Source organism: Vulpes vulpes, chromosome 2, assembly GCF_048418805.1.
Source record: "Vulpes vulpes isolate BD-2025 chromosome 2, VulVul3, whole genome shotgun sequence".
NCBI classification, from domain to species: domain Eukaryota; kingdom Metazoa; phylum Chordata; class Mammalia; order Carnivora; family Canidae; genus Vulpes; species Vulpes vulpes.
Genome location: NC_132781.1, coordinates 47,537,808 through 47,553,531, shown reverse-complemented (window position 1 = coordinate 47,553,531; position 15,724 = coordinate 47,537,808). Strand labels below are relative to the sequence as shown.

At 54.3% G+C, this 15,724-nt stretch overlaps 1 protein-coding gene across 5 annotated transcripts in view; it reads left to right on the top strand.

Moving 5' to 3' along the window:
- The first annotated feature begins 213 nt into the window (after positions 1-213).
- ATP2A3 (ATPase sarcoplasmic/endoplasmic reticulum Ca2+ transporting 3) overlaps positions 214-15,724 on the top strand; it is a 32,495-nt gene continuing 16,984 nt past the window's right edge. For 3 of the 5 annotated variants that reach the window (XM_025987913.2, XM_025987912.2, XM_072747971.1), the window contains exons 1-8: positions 214-548; positions 10,111-10,128; positions 10,401-10,483; positions 11,971-12,075; positions 12,264-12,402; positions 12,669-12,749; positions 12,845-12,930; positions 14,469-14,933. In XM_025987913.2, coding sequence (XP_025843698.1) covers positions 431-548; positions 10,111-10,128; positions 10,401-10,483; positions 11,971-12,075; positions 12,264-12,402; positions 12,669-12,749; positions 12,845-12,930; positions 14,469-14,933 — 1,095 coding nt within the window. In that variant the 5' untranslated portion in view covers positions 214-430. Of the gene's footprint in view, positions 549-7,105; positions 7,259-10,110; positions 10,129-10,400; positions 10,484-11,970; positions 12,076-12,263; positions 12,403-12,668; positions 12,750-12,844; positions 12,931-14,468; positions 14,934-15,724 lie in introns of all 5 variants that reach the window. The other 2 variants (XM_025987914.2, XM_072747970.1) reach the window with 2 other exon arrangements.

The window sequence follows — 15,724 nt, the reverse complement described above, 5'->3', positions numbered from 1 at the left end:
CCAGGAAGGCTCTAAAGAAGGGGGCCCGCCTCAGCTCTCCGTCCCGGGGGCGCCCGAAGCCCGGCGCGCAGGGGCTGAGACCCCTCCCGGCCACGCTCGGCGCGGCCTCAGTTCCCCCTTCCGCAGAATGGGCGGGCGGCCGGGCTCGCGGGCCCGGGGCGCTGCGGGGGCGGGGCGGCGGCGGCTCCCGGGGCTGCCGGAAGGGGTGTGAGTGCGGGGGCGGGCTCCGCGCCGCCCCGCCCCGGGGAGGGAGCCTGGGGCGCCGCATCCTGGCGCTTGCCTTCGCCGCCACTGCCGTCGGGGAAGGTCCCCGAGCGGACATGACCTCGCGCGGCGCTCGCCCGGGCTCGAGCTCCCGGCGCCCCGCGCAGTAGCCCCGCGAAGAGGCGGACTCGACGGTGCCGACCGCGCAGAAAGGCGGGCGGGCGGCATGGAGGCGGCGCACCTGCTCTCGGCAGCCGAAGTGCTGCGCGGCTTCTCGGTGACGGTCGAGGGCGGCCTGAGGCCGGAGCAGGTGTCTGCCGCGCGGGAGCGCTACGGCCCCAACGGTGAGAGCGCGGGCCTGGCCGGGGCAGCTGGGGGCCGCGCGCCGCAGCCGGGGAGCAGCCCCCCCCCCCCCCCAGCCTTCGGTCCCCGCGGGCGGGCAGGAAGCGAGAGCTCCGGAAACGTCTGCAGATGCTCTTGGGGCTCTCGGACGGGCTGCGCGGCCACCTCCAGCGGGGTAGGGTGGGTTCCGGGTTTAGAGACCTGGCGCCGGGCTCCCCTTCCCAGCTCCCAGGGACCTGTGCGGTCTCGCAGGGCTTCCCACGGCCACCCCCCGACCCTATCCACTCCCGCGAGTTTGAATCCTCCGCCCTCCGCCCTCGTTCTGACCCCGCACTGCAATCGGCCCCCATCATACAAATGCATATGCCAAGGCAATGTGGCTAGGGACCAGCCAGGGACTCAGACCCAGCCTCCCAGCTGGCCCTGAGGGTCTCCCCGGTAGGCTCAGTGAAACACCCAGAAGGTGCAGCTCGTCAGCTGGCAGCCTTGGTGCCCCCACCCCCACCCCAGGTCTTCCTCTTTCTGCAACCCAAGGCGGATGTGGCTGGCGGGAGTCGGTGGGGGCTTTGAACCGCTGAGGCAGGAGACCCACCTCGAGGCGGGGCGGGGGCTGACTCAAGGCCTCACCCAGGGAGTTGCCAGGGAAGGCCTTTCCCTCTTGCATGACCTGGAGCGGCACCTGACCATCCCTGGGCAGCGAGGGAGCCTTCCTGCTGTTGCTGTCTGGGTGGAGGTGGTATCATTTCTTCCTCATCTTCAAAGGAGTTTGGGATTCTCTGTCTGCTAAAAGGCACAAGTACCAGGTACTCTCCAGATGTGACCACAGGCACATTCGGAGGCCTTGTGAAGGTGGAAGATGTTGGGGGGCCCTCTTCAAGTCACTTCCAGGCAGGACTTGCCACCCTTTTTGTCACTGCCCCACCCCCTTGCATTGGGCACAATGTTAGGGATTTAGATGGAAATGTCCCTTCCATCCCCAAAGCGGAGTCTGGACCCACTTTGTTTTAGGACTTGGGTCCTCACCCTTTCAGGGATCCCAGCCAGCCAGAGGGGAAAGTGCTCTGGCCTGAGTGTCTCACTGCTCGGGGATGACTTGAAAATTACCAAGAGCTGTCAGAAAGGGAGCTTTGGGTTTTGTATTGGCTTATGAAAACCACCTCTTATATAAATATTATCTTTCTGGAGCAGAAATCCTTTTCCAAAAAAATTAGTTGCTATATTTAGTTGAGCTGTGGGAGGAACTAGGGAGATAAATATTATTTAATATCCTCCATTAGTGACTTGGCAGGGAGGGTGTCATTGCTGCAAGAGGGCAAGGCAGCAGGACCTGTCCCCCAAACCCGGGGTGGGGATGGAGGTCAGGGCAACAGGTCTGGGGTTCTACAGACTCTTCTGTGCTGCTGTACAGAAAAGCTGCTCCTCCAGCTTAGGAGTCCTGATTCCCAAGGAAAACTAGAGACCCAGACCTTGGTTCTACCCCCAGAGGCTCTGTGTGACCCTGAACAACATCCCTCTAGTTTCTGGTTCCCATGTGTTCGTTGATCCAGCAGAGACTCTGCCTGAGGAGGGAGCCTCTAGGTCTCTCCCATGTTGTTTTGTGTAGGTAAGGTGATTTGGGGGTGAGCTGGCCACTGAGCATCTGTGTGAGGTGATGCATAAGGATGTTGGTGTGGTATATAGGTCCCTAAAAGGGGTGGATGTGCATTCGGGGGGTGGTAGGTAGGAAGAGCTGGGGGGGGCCATTGATGGACTCCCCTGGTTCCCTTGAACTTTGTAGTAAATGATAAAAGCTAATGCTCACTGAGCACTTACTATGTGCCAGGCACTGTTCTTAACACTTTTCATCTCTTCTTTAATTCCCCAAAACAACTCAATGAAAATAACTATCGTCATTCTCATTATACTGAGTCATCAGGATGTTAGATAGCTTGCCCAAGGTCACACAATACTTGATAGAGCTGATACTAGGTACCTATCCCTCTGTTGCCTCATTTTTCCTGTCTGTACAAGGGGTCACTGGTCCCACAGGCCCTAGGCCCATGGTACTGGTGGCTGTACTAGAAGGTGGGTCAGCTAGGCAGTAGCTATCCCAGCCCCCCAGCCCTCCCAGCACCCCAGAGATCCTTCAGATCACTGATTGGCTTCCTCCTCAGGAAGCATTCCAGGGCTCTGGAAGTCCTCAGGTGAGGAGAGTGGAGCCAGCTGCCCCTTCCTGCATCATGCTCTCACTCTGACCAGCAACAGCTAAGGAGGAGGCATGGGTGTCCTGCAGTTTCTACAGGCACTGGGGAGGGCTTTTCCTCTTGGGTGACCAGGCGTAGTATACCCATCTCTGGGGTAGGGCTGACAGTTTTGAACCTTAGCTCTGCCCCTTCATAGTGGTGTATCATGTGTAAGTGACCTCTCTCTGTGCCTTAATTTTTTCATCATAGGTGAGTCTACAATAGGACCCGTGCCATATGGCTGCTTGCAAGTGTTTATGCACACCAAGCCATCCTTCCTTGTAGCAGAAGAGTCTAGGCCAGGCTCCAGGCCAGCTGGGTGGTGGGATGGGCCAAACCTACAGGTGGAGGGAAACACCCCAGGGACTAGTGTCCCCTCCCACCCCACCCAGGAGTCTCTGCACCTGCAAGGTCGTTAGTGCTGGAAACCACAAGGAAGTCATTTGCTTAAGTCCCGAAGTTTGCAAATTCTGCTGGTGGATGGAGGAAGGGAGGCTGTGAAGCAGAGGCTGGGGATCCCGTGCTCCCACCTTCTCTTCCTCCTCCCTCCCCAGAGCTGGGGATGGGGCCTCAGTAGTGCTGTCAGGGCATATGCCAGCTGGGAGTCCCCCATACACACAGAACACAGCTTTCTTAACCCCACTGAATAGATGTGTCCTCTGAAACCCCAACAGAGCAGGGAGCGGGAGCCTCCTGGCCCAGCACCTCTTGTGAGAGTACCCTTCCCTGCAGGTCCCCAAGTGCCCAGGACTCTGCTTCCTCCGGAGGCTTTCTACATCCTTTCAGTTTGTTTGTTTGTTTATTTTTTTAAGTAAAACTGTGCACACAATGCAACATTCAGAGGGTACAAAGGATACAGTAAAGTCTCCTCAGACCTGTTCCCAACCACCCAGTGTTCCCAGTGTCCTGTGTCTCCTTCGCGACATATTCTGTACGTACACACGAGGTCTGTGATCTATGATCTTTTTCACATGAAAGGGAAGGATTGTGAGTGCTGTTTTGCCCCTGTTTTCCGTGATAATCATTTTTGGAGATTATGCCACATGGAGCATCCTCAGGCTTCCTAGTGGCTTCTGTAGAGTTTCATGAGGCTGTTCTAGTATTTCTTTGCCTGTCTTTTGACGGGCACTTGGATTGTTCATAGCCTCTCCTATCACACATTACAAGCATATTCTTGTCCCCACATCACTTCACATACTTGTCAATATTGCCAGAGGATAAATTCCTAGAAGTGGAATTGCTGGGTCGAATGCCATGTATATTTTAAATTTTCACGGCTGTTGCTAAGTTATTCTCCATAAAGTTGCAGCAGTTGCTTCCTCACCCTCCCACAGGACATTTTGATCTGTGCCAGTCTGATGGAAAGAGTCCTCTTATAGTTTTTCTTTGCATTTCATCATTTACAAGTCAGGTTGGGCATTTTTCCTTGTATTTCGGAACCATTTGATTTCCTTGTGTCCTTGAGTGGGCTGCCCATCACCTTTGCTGGACATGAGCCAAGGTAAGAGGCAGGCCTGTGCTGGGCGTGTCCTACCAAGTGGGCCAACACCTAATGGCCCTGGAGAGCCCAGTGATGTGAGAGTCAGGCAAGATCCCAAAAGGTCTGAGGTGGTTCCTGTTCAGGGGAGCTGGGGGAGGGGGCTCCTAAAGAAACTGGAGCCTGCCTTCCTGGGCCTCCTGCTGCCCCTCCGTGTAGTGGATACAATGGCCCTAGAGCTGCAGGTGGGAAGGATGGCCAGATTTAGATTACTGCCAGTGTTGTCTGGGCTGTGACCTTATCTCCCGCCCTCAACCCAGGCCCCAGTAGGCTGCTGGGATGCAGGAAACACATATATGTGGCCCTTAGAAACTTGGCCAAGGGGAGTGGGACCGGGCAGGAGGAGGGGGTGAGGTCAGAGAGGTCCAACTTGCTGGAGGCCTCAGGAAGACTTGTCCCTCTTTGGCCTGTGTCCTCCTCAGTGCAGATGTGGAACTCTGAGATCCCCTAAAGGCCTTTCAGGATGTGAAGTGACTCTCGGATCTGGGGGAGGTGTGGTTTGCCTGCAGGCATTGGAAAGCTACAGGTCTTTCAGGTTTCACCCTAGATTTCATGCCCACTGGCCCTTAAGGGGGCAGCCTTAAGCCTCCTCCTGGGAGCAGCATCCCCTTGCTCGAGGAGCCCCCTGAGGCAGGGCTGAGTTTGTTCACAGCACAGCAGGCCACAGATGCTAAGCAAACCCTTTGCCGGTGTTTTCTAGCGGCAGATCAGCCAGGTAGGCTGTAGGCCCCTGCATTGGGAGATCTGCATCCCAAGGCCCCTATGAGAGCAGGGCCATGTTGTCCACTCTGGGCGGGTCCTAGAGAGCCACACAGGGCCAGGTAGTGAAGGCCCCTCCCTGACTCTGCAAGACGTGATTTAATTGCTCTGTAAACTTACCTTTGAGGAAGACCTTGGGAGCTCTTGCCTCTCCAGGCTGGAAACAACATTTAAAAGTTGAAATACCAGTTTCCAGTGTTTTGAGATGAGAAGAAAGGAGTCAAGAGGGAAGATTAGGGGAGCAGGTGGTGCATGGAGCCTGGGGCAGCCTTGGCTGCTCAGGGCCTGTACCTGAACCGTGGGGCAACTGAGTAAACAACTCTGTGAGGCTCTTTGTGGACCCAGAGATGACTCAGCCCCTCTCCACCCTGGAAGTGCTCCAGTCAGGTGGGGGTGGCCCCAGTACTGATGACTGGTAAGAGAAGGGAAGGTAGGGGGATGGGCTTTTCCAGGAAGGCTTCCTGAAAGGCTGGGGTTTAGATGAGGAGTTAGGGAAGGGCACTCTGCACAGAAGAAATGGCCCAAGCACAGTCTTGGAGGAGAAAAAGCTCTAGCAAAACCAGGGAAGGTGATGGCAGTTCTGAGGCATCTCACTTGACTGGCAGATGGGAATATGCCTAAGATATAGGAGGATTCTGAAGGGCCAGGTCGGGGTAGTTCTAGGAAGGCCCTGAAGGCCATGCTAAGATTGATCTTTATGCTGCAGGCCAAGAAGAACCCTAATGGTCTATGAGTAGGGCAAAGGCAGAGTCAGTCACTCGTTCACAAATCTTTTTTGAGTACCTGCCATGTTCTAGGCACTGCTCTAGGTGCTGAAGATACTGCTCTTGATGAAGTACTACTGGCATGGAGCTTACATTTTAATGACCATGTGCTTGTGCTTTAATAACGATGTGCTGTGCATATTCTAAACATTTCTGAATAGCATACCATTTAATCTTCACAGCAACTTACTATTATTATCCTTATTTTGCAGATAGGGAAACTGAGGCACAGAAGAAGTTAAGTGACTTGTCCATAGCCAGAGAACTACCAAGAGATAGAGCAAGACTTGAACTTAGCTCCCTGGCCAGACCCCTTGCTCTACACCGTGAGGCTTCTCTGATCATATACTCCTTTTTGCCCCCAGAACCCACAGGCTAACTCCAGATCCCTCTAGGCCAGCCCCACCTTGGGCATCTGGGGGTGTGGGCCAGCTCAGTCTGGCCCCAGTGGCCCCAGAGCAGGAGTTGTCTGGGAGAGTCCAGTATGTGAGAGGTGCAGAGGGGATGCTATTTCAGAAGAACAGTGGGGGGCTGCAGCCAGTGGGCTCAAGCAGCTGGGATGTGAGAGGGAGGAGCGCTTTCTACTACTGTCTTTGCCTGCATGACCTAGTGAATGGCACCAAGAGGTGGGCAGGACCAGGGCATTCTCCCCATTTAACAAATGGCGCATCTGGCCCTGCTAAGGGCTCAACCTCTCCATACACAGCCTGAGGATAGCAAAGGGAAAACAGCATCCAACAGAGATGCCTGGAGAGAGGCTGGGAGGGTGCTCTCCTAGCCCCTACTAGTCTCCAGTCCCCTTCCAGTTCCTCCATGGCCCCAGAAGTCAGTCACATGAAGGGAAAAATGGGTGGTCTAGGGTCTTGGCAGGACTGGAGTTTGAAGAAGACTAGGCCTGAACAGACAGTAACCCCCCAAAATGCCACCTGTGAGGAGAGCAGAGTCTTTTTGGGCAGGAATAATTTTGGCTAGTGGCTCTGGGGTCACAGTGGAGGGGTGAGCTAGTTGGTGGGATAAGGGCATCCAGCCTAACAATCAGGATATAGGATGCCAAGTTTTCTCAGTGACTTTGGCTGGGGAAGACAGTGGATGGGGTGGAAAAGCAGAGCAGCTCAGGAATTAGTGTAGGAGGTGCTGAGCGAGGGGCCAAAGACCAGACCACCTGAGTTCAAAGCGGCCACTTCCCAGCTGTAGGACCGTAACCAGTCACTCAACCTCCCTCCGCTTCAGTTGTCTCCTCTGTAAAATGGGAATAATAATTGTATCTTCCTTCTCAGGTTGTTTGAGAATCTCAAGAGAGTTAATGCCCTAGAGGATGCGTGCTATCTGGCACACTCAACACTAATAATTCCACTATAGCTATTCCATCTGTGGAGGATCGTCTTATATGCTCAGCATACAGTACCTCTCCATTCACCTCTGAAGATAATGTAGGTATAGCACTTGGCACACTGCTTGGTACATAGTAGGTGCTTAGTAAATGTGGTTCTTATTAATGATGATGCTAGTCCTCCAGCAGCCCTTCAGAGTGAGGGTGGGGACCACATCTTCCAAATGAAGCTCAGAACCCCACAGGGAGCCAGCTGATCGGGCGAGACTAAAAGCACGTGCAAGGGTAGGCAGGGCATATTCTGGGACCTCATGGCTGGCTGAGCCTTCCCGACAGGGAGTGAGTAAGGGTAGAAGGGGAACCTTGTAGTCGATGCTAGGTCTGGGGAGAAGGAGGTACCTACCAGTCAGGGTCGGCTCGGTCATGGTGCAGGAGCAAACCTCATGCCTCAATGGCTTAATACAGGTCATTTCTTGCTCACATTGTAGATACGTACGTCAATGGCAGGTCATGTGGGGGCTTTGTGTCTCCTGTACTCTGTGATTCTGGTTCACAGCACAGACACCATGTCACAGTTGCCAGTTGCTATTGCAGAGGGACCAAGAGCACTAGGTCTGCGCTGTCTGGTACACAGACACTAGCCTTGTGTGGCTATTTAGATTTAAATGAGTGAAAATTAAGTACTCATTAAGTATTGAGCACAATAGCTACGCTCAGTGCTCAATAGCTATATGCAGTTAGTAGCTACCATGTGGGACGGTGCAGCTGTAGGGCATTTCCATCATCACAGAAAATTCTACTGGACGGCACCCTTCTAAACAGAGTGTCTTGCCACCCGTTGGGCACCCCTGCCCAGAACTGACATGCACCCTTCTTTTTTGTAACTTGCATAAGGGCCAGGAAGTGCAGTCCTACTATGTGCCCACAAGGTGGGAAGAATCAGAAGCATTTAGAGAATGAATGACCACCAAAGATTGGATCCTGAGTCAGATTTTGGGTCAGAGCAGAAGGGGAGAACTTGAGAGACCACTGAGGCAGGCAGAGGGCAGTTGAGGGGGAACTCGAGCTGGTACGTGTGTCCTGTAACCTGTTTCCCAACCCCAGGCCTTGACCCCGCCCAGAAAAATGCCCTAATACAGTGGCCTAGAGGCTACATGCCTGACAGAAGGAGGGGTTAGGGAGATAGTAGGAGGGATTCAGCTGAGAATTATGGAAAAACTCTTCCTTTAGTCAGAAACCCTGAAGACATGCACAGAGATGAGGGATTTAGAAGGCTCTCCTGAGTAGAGCATGGCAGGTGGAGGCCGACGTGGGCCATGAGGTTGGAACTGTTCTGTGCCAAGGCTGGTGCATGACAGAGATGATCTCTAAGGACCCTGCTCCAATGGAGAATTGGCCCAGAAACCAGGCCTGGCCCTCCCCCTGCCTTTCCTGTTCTCTTCAGCTAAATAGATCAGAAGGAAAAAGTCTGTTTGATTTTAATCTCAATGCAGGACACTGAAGATTACATTTTCCACGGAAAATGTCAGCTGTTGCCTAAAATAGGACTAGGGAGAAAATGCTAGAAGGTGTATTTTTAGGTTATATGTTTTCCTCCTGAATTCCTGCAGTCCAGTGGGCTGCTTGATACTCTCCATGGTTCAGCTGCCAGGTGCCCTAGATCTTCCAAACAGGTGGTCTGGGGAGAGGGCTCCCACAGGAAAAATGTGTGTGGGTACTCAAGCTAAAAACAGGTGGACAGATAAAAGGACTTGTGTCAAGAAGGCGGAAGAGAGAGAGCCAGCCTGGGGTACAGGCTCAGAATCTGCATTGCTGACATGCTTCCTGGTGATGCCAATGCTGCTGGTCTAGAGACTATACTGTGAGGAGCAGGGCTCAGGTGGGCTCAGTCTGAGAGGAGCCTCAGACAGGCCTCTGCAGGGCCTGAGCTCAGCCTGTGGAGGGATCCACAGGATCCCTATGGAATCCACCCCTTGAGGTCCAGGTCCTGCCCCTTCCCGTAGACCTGCCTACTTGCTGTGTGACTTTGTTCAAGTCATTTTCCACTCTGGATCTCCGTTCTTGCATGTGTGAAACAGGGTGAGTGTTCCTACCCTGTCGCCCCTTTGTGACACCCCTTTGTGCGTTGGGAAGATTCAAAGACTTCAGATACCATGGCAGCCAGCTCTACCTGGAATGAAAGGTGGCTTCACGAAATGTAGGAGATAAAAATAGAGCTTGTAAAGTGACAGCAGGTCCTGGTGGTGTATGGGAACATCACTGGTCTCAGACTGGGTATGTGGGATGGGCCTTGCCCAGAGTGGAGGAGGGTCTGGGAGGGAACAGTTGAGACTCAACCTCTAGGAACTGAACCATGGCAGGCTTCCGCACTGCCTGGGATGCTGACTGCTGAGGTTGTGTCCAAGGGATCCCCCTGGTAGGGGGGGTTCAGCGGGCTGGCCGTGCTGCAGACTTTATCTCAGTTCTCCCAGAGGGGCAGGTATGTCAGAGGTAGCCTGAGCCCATGTTCTCAATTTGAGGGAGGGGCTCCCTTGCCATGGCCATGAGGGACATTGAATAGGGTCATGCAGCCATCTGACAAAGAGTGCAGGGGAACTAATAACTCAATGGTGACCTCCGAGGTCCCTTCTCTTTTCTAGTTTGCTCTGTTTCTCCTCTGTGCATGGGAGAGGGTCTAGAAGGACCCTCCTGGCTCTGATCTTGTCCCCAGGTGAGCTAGGCCATCCAGATCTTCCTTAACCAGAGTGGAGTGAAGTGAGTGGAGGAATGGAAGCCTCTGGACTCAGATCATCCATTCTGTGACCTCAGAGAGCTGTGAGGACCTGTCTAGACCCTCATATTGGCCTGGGTAGGCACAGTGGGAGGGACTGCTGAGATTCCTCCTTGGTCCCACTGCATAACTCAATTATCTCTTGTCTCCTCATGGCTCCTGTGACTGCCTGGATCCCGCAGAGCTCCCAACTGAGGAAGGTGAGGCTTGGGCCAGGGTGGGCTGCAAGGCTACCAGGAAGCAGCATCCTTGGGCCATTCACTTTCAGGTTATATCCTTCTCTCTCCTCAGCAGAGTGAGGCTTTGCTGAGCCCCCCAGTATCACCCACCTGTGCCTCTACTGCCTCAGACTCTTGCTCTTTGGATGGGAGGGAGGGAGTGGGCCAGGTGGTCTCGGAGGTGATCCCAGCCCCAAATGGGGGCAGGCCAGTTGGTAAAGGACCCAGGCTTCACATGGTGCTCTGGTTCTCAGGGAAGTCCCTGTGGGAGCTGGTGCTGGAACAGTTTGAGGACCTCCTGGTGCGCATCCTGCTGTTGGCTGCTCTGGTCTCCTTTGTAAGTAAGGCCCCTATCCCACAGCATCAGGCAGCCGGGAAGGGAGAGCCAGGTTAGGGCAGTGCTCAGAGGTCCAGGCTCTGAACCACAGGTCTATCCTCTCAGCCAGGGACATCCCTGGGCCCCTACCCACCCCCTGCCTTGCTCAGACTTCAGCTTCCCTTGCCCGAACCCCCAAGGCCCGCCCTCTACATGCTGGACTCCCTGCTCCCATCTGCCCCCTCTACTCTGGCTATCAGGGTGAGCTTCCAGAAGCACAGGTCTGACCCCACCCCTCCCTGTCTTAGGACAAGGTTTCTCAGCCACAGGACTATTGACATTTTGGACCAGATAATTCTTGGAATGGAAGCTGTCCTATACTAGAGAATATTTAACAGCCTCCCTGACTTCTACCCACCAATGCCAGGGGTACTCCCCCGCGGTTGTGGCAATAAAAGTCTCCAGATGTTGCCAAATTGTCCCTCATGGAGGGACAAGTTCCTTCCATGTCTCCTAGTGCCCCACAGAATAATTTGGACTTTATCCTCTTACAGATTGTCTGTGGCTGCTCTCCTTTTGCTCTCTCCCCATTCTTACTGCCTGAAGCCCCCCTAGACCTGCAGGGCCATGGTGGAGCCACGGGAGGGGGGATGATAGTTGTCACTGGTCGCTGAGCAGCAGAAATCCAAGGGCAATGCAGGGAAATGTCCATCCGGAGGGTAGACACAGCTCCCTCTCTTGGCCCTGTGCCCAGCAACTCCTCCTGGGGAGGAGGCCTCATGTGGGTGACATGGAGTACAGGGCAGCAGGAGTCCCAGCCAGTTATGTCTGGCCCTCCTGGCCACTGTTCTTATGGGAACTGAGGACTCTCATGGAGAAAAAAAGCCTATCAGTGCAGGCACCTTACAACAGCTGAGCCAAAATGATGCTGGTTCCCCTCAACAATTCAGATGGACACACTGAGACCTGTGGAGGGGAGTGACAAGTACCCACTTGGGCCAAGAGGTGGGAACAGGGCTTTAACCAGGTGTTCTGTCTCAGGCCTGGGCTCTGGCTGTAATTATGCTGCTGTGGTCAGTGGACTTCCAGCACAAGCCTGTAACAAGATCGCCCGGGTTTGTTACCACATAGACTCCGGGCCTCAGCCCAGAGTTTCTGACTCAGGAAGGACTGGGGTGGACCCTGAGAATCACAGTTCTGACAAAGCTCCCGGGTGATCCTCCTGTTGCCAGTCTGGCATCCCCTTGGAAAACCACAGCTAGGCAGATAGTGAGACGTCTAGCCGGCAGCTGTCCGACTGCCCCACATCCTGAGAGTTGGCTGGGTGGGACGTGGGCTGTGCCAGACACTACCTGCAGATAAGCCAAGGCCTCTAACAGCCTTCTCCAAACCCCGGGCTCCCCAGGGGAATCTCTCCCAAAGCAGGAGACAGCAGACCTAGGGTATGAAGGAAATGGTGAGCAGATCCTGGCCCACAGCCTAGCCTCAACTCAGCTCTGACTCCATAGGTCCTGGCCTGGTTTGAGGAGGGCGAAGAGACCACAACAGCCTTCGTGGAGCCCCTGGTCATCATGCTGATCCTCGTGGCCAATGCCATCGTGGGCGTATGGCAGGTGGGAAGCATGGAAGTGGGCCTGGGCCCTTGGGTCTCCCAGCTGCTACATGTTACTGCCACTTGGTGGTAGAGTCCTACAGGTCCTTCTGTGTCTAGCTCCATCCCAGGCCCCAGGGATGTCATTACAAGGGGTCAGCCTGCCAGGGCCAGTGGGGCCAGACCACCTCCCTACCTCATGTCCTGCAGGAGCGCAATGCTGAGAGTGCCATCGAGGCCTTGAAGGAGTATGAGCCTGAGATGGGCAAGGTGATCCGCTCAGACCGCAAAGGTGTGCAGAGGATCCGTGCCCGGGACATCGTCCCTGGAGACATCGTGGAGGTGGCAGGTACACTGGGGGCCTCTTTTCATTATGTGATGCTGGTGAGCCCATCCCTGTCTGTGCCCCCGTCTTTCTGGCTGTGTGCACAGAGCAGGTGGCTATCAGATTCTTCCAAATCTCTTCAGCCAAAACCTTGTTGGACAACTAAGGAGACTCTCTCTCAGGGATCACAGCTCACCTGCCTCTCAGCCCTACCCCTGGTTCCTGGCAGCCCTTCTGGCTTTGCCAGGGGCTGGTACCCAAAGCCACATTCAGCCACTCTCTCTCCACAGTGGGAGACAAAGTACCGGCTGACCTCCGCCTCATCGAGATCAAGTCTACCACACTGAGAGTGGACCAGTCCATCCTGACAGGTGAGGCCCAGAGGCTATGGCTGAGCAGGGCTTACTTAAGTCCAGGGAGAGGAGTGTCTTCATGTGGGGCTTCTCATTTCTGATTCCATGACCAGGTGAATCCGTGTCTGTGACCAAGCATACAGATGCCATCCTAGATCCCAGAGCTGTGAACCAGGACAAAAAGAATATGCTCTTCTCTGTAAGTTCCTGGGATGGCTGGAGCCTTTGTCTGGACACTGATAATAAAAACTTTAGTATTTAATCAGTCAAAGCCCTACAAGAAAGAACCTCATCAATTATTGACAATAGGTACAAATTTATAGTACTGGTAATAGCTTATGTTTGCTGAAGGCTGTGTGTATTTAATCCTCACAGTGCTTTTGAAGTAAGTACTCTTGTTAGTTGCATTTTCCAGCAAGGAAACAGACACAGAGAGGTTAAATAAACTGCCCAAGGTCACACAGCCAGCAAATGGTTGAGCTGGGATGTGAACTCAGACATTCTGACTACAGAGCTGTTCCTCTTATCCAGCTTTAATCTGAAGAGGGACAAAGCTAGCCTGTAATCACTCAGTGGAGAATTATCTAGAGATAAGAGTGTTGCTAAAGTGGTGGAGGATGGCAGAAATAGTCCATTTCTCAGATGGGAAAACTAACCCCTCAGTCAAGGTGTCAGGGCCCAATGGCTCTTTTCAGAACGAGTGGTGGACTCAGCCCTGGTGGGAATGATAGTCCCCTGTGGCCTCAGAGGGACTTGACCATCGATACTTATAGGCTGCTCAGAAATAGCCTGAAGCTGAACACAGAAGCCACCAGGATGGGTCAGGCCATATGGCCATGGCCCAGGACACCAAGTTATAAGCCTAAAAAATCTGCCCAGAAATGAACAGAAACAGAGAATGCAATATTCACCCAGAGCTCTTAAGGAGAGCACCCTGCCTGGATGCCTGGAAGCCTTGGACAGGCTGCTCTGAAGTGGGGAGGGGACTCTACAGGGCATGCTCATACAGGGCAAGCCCTGTATGCTCAGCAACTGTCACAAGCATCTTTCTAAGGAAGATGCTCTGGCTGACTGCAAGTCATTTCCTTAGCTGAGGGGCTTACAAGTGGGTGAAGGCCTGGGGGAGTGGAAGTCGCATTGCTCACGACAAAAGAAGAGAAGCTGAGGTTGTCCCTGACACCTACCGTTTCTCCAGCCTCAGCACAGGGCTCCCGTCTGAAGGGGTGCCAGGTTATTAGCCTCCTCGGAGCAGCTCCTTGGTTGAACCATCATGTGTAGAAGAGGACACAGAAGCTCAAGGCTAGCTAGGACTCAGGGATTTTACCAGGGCCTTGGGGGTAGATGGACTTAAACTCAAGTTAACTGGATTCTTCAGTAAATATTTACAAATTACTTACCTAGGAGCGCAGTCAGCCTGGCACTCAGGCAGGGCCACGTTGGTTTTTTTATGCATCGCATTTTGATGCATTGGTGTCCTGCTGTGCTGGCTCATCACATAGTCAGTACTGGTCTAGTGCTTCCTGTGCGGCCACGCAGGTGCTAAACCAAGTCCTTGCCTTCCCAGAGCTAACACTGTCATGGGGAGGGCAGCAGAAGCCCAGTACTGCGAGTACTAAGTGACGTGGAGCAAAAGAAAGCCAAGTAGGGGACAGGAGCCTTACCCTAGCCCCAAGGAGTCAGGGGTGCTGGGCCCCAGCCGGGATGCTAAGCGGCCCTGCTGGTGTCTCCCTCGGCCAGGGCACCAATATCGCAGCAGGCAAGGCCCTGGGTGTGGCAGTGACCACAGGCCTGCACACAGAGCTGGGTAAGATCCGGAGCCAGATGGCAGCAGTGGAGCCAGACCGGACGCCGCTGCAGCAGAAACTAGATGAGTTTGGACGGCAGCTGTCCCACGCCATCTCTGTGATCTGTGTGGCGGTGTGGCTCATCAACATCGGCCACTTTGCGGACCCAGCCCATGGCGGCTCCTGGGTCCGTGGCGCTGTCTACTACTTCAAGATTGCTGTGGCCCTGGCTGTGGCTGCCATCCCTGAGGGCCTCCCAGCTGTTATCACTACGTGCCTGGCTCTGGGCACACGGCGCATGGCGCGCAAGAATGCCATCGTGCGGAGCCTGCCTTCTGTGGAGACCCTGGGCTGCACCTCGGTCATCTGCTCTGACAAGACAGGCACGCTCACCACCAATCAGATGTCTGTTTGCCGGGTGAGTAGCGACAGGCCACTTGGGATCGCACTGGTGTTGCTGTGTGATGCTCAGCAGTCTGAAGTCCCTCTTTGGCCCCCTGACTCCTTTTTGGCAGAGGATGGAGGAGAGAACCTGTGGGCTGTCCTGCAGGAGGGAGCAGACCCAGGTTTTCATGGGGCAGAGCAGCAAAGTCTGGCTGGATATGTGTCACTAGGACCCACATGTCACTGTAGGGGCCTGGCAGGGCATAGCCTGTGTGTGAACCTCAGCTTCTTCATCTGAAATTTGGGTATGCAAGCTTTGATAGACAACCATAAGGAACACGGCAGAGGGTCACATACAGCCTTGGCATCTGAGCCAAGCTGGGCCTGGACCCAGCCAAGTTCTGTCCAGCTCCATGGTGACTCTGCAGTAGATGCCTGTCACCAGATATGCCACCTCCAGTGACCTGGGAAGGGCCAGGGTGGGAATTATTCATTTTCTGGCACACAATCCCAGATCCTGGGCCTGTTGCCCACATGCTCTGGGGATTCTGGCTGAAACTCCAGCAGACCCAGGGGGCAGAGGGGTGCGTGGGGTAATGGCAAAGGCTGTGGGTGTCCCACCCCTCCCAAAATCTCCCATGGCTCTTCCCCCATCTCTGCTCCCATAATCTGCCCATTGGGAAACTCAGGCTCTGTATCTAAAGCCTTGAAGCCTGTTAGAGGCTGCCACAAGGGAAGGAGCGCCAGCAAGCTTTACATCTTCTGGCCCCTGACCTCTAAAATCTCTAGGAGGACTTCATTTGAACAGAATATTCCTTAACTGAA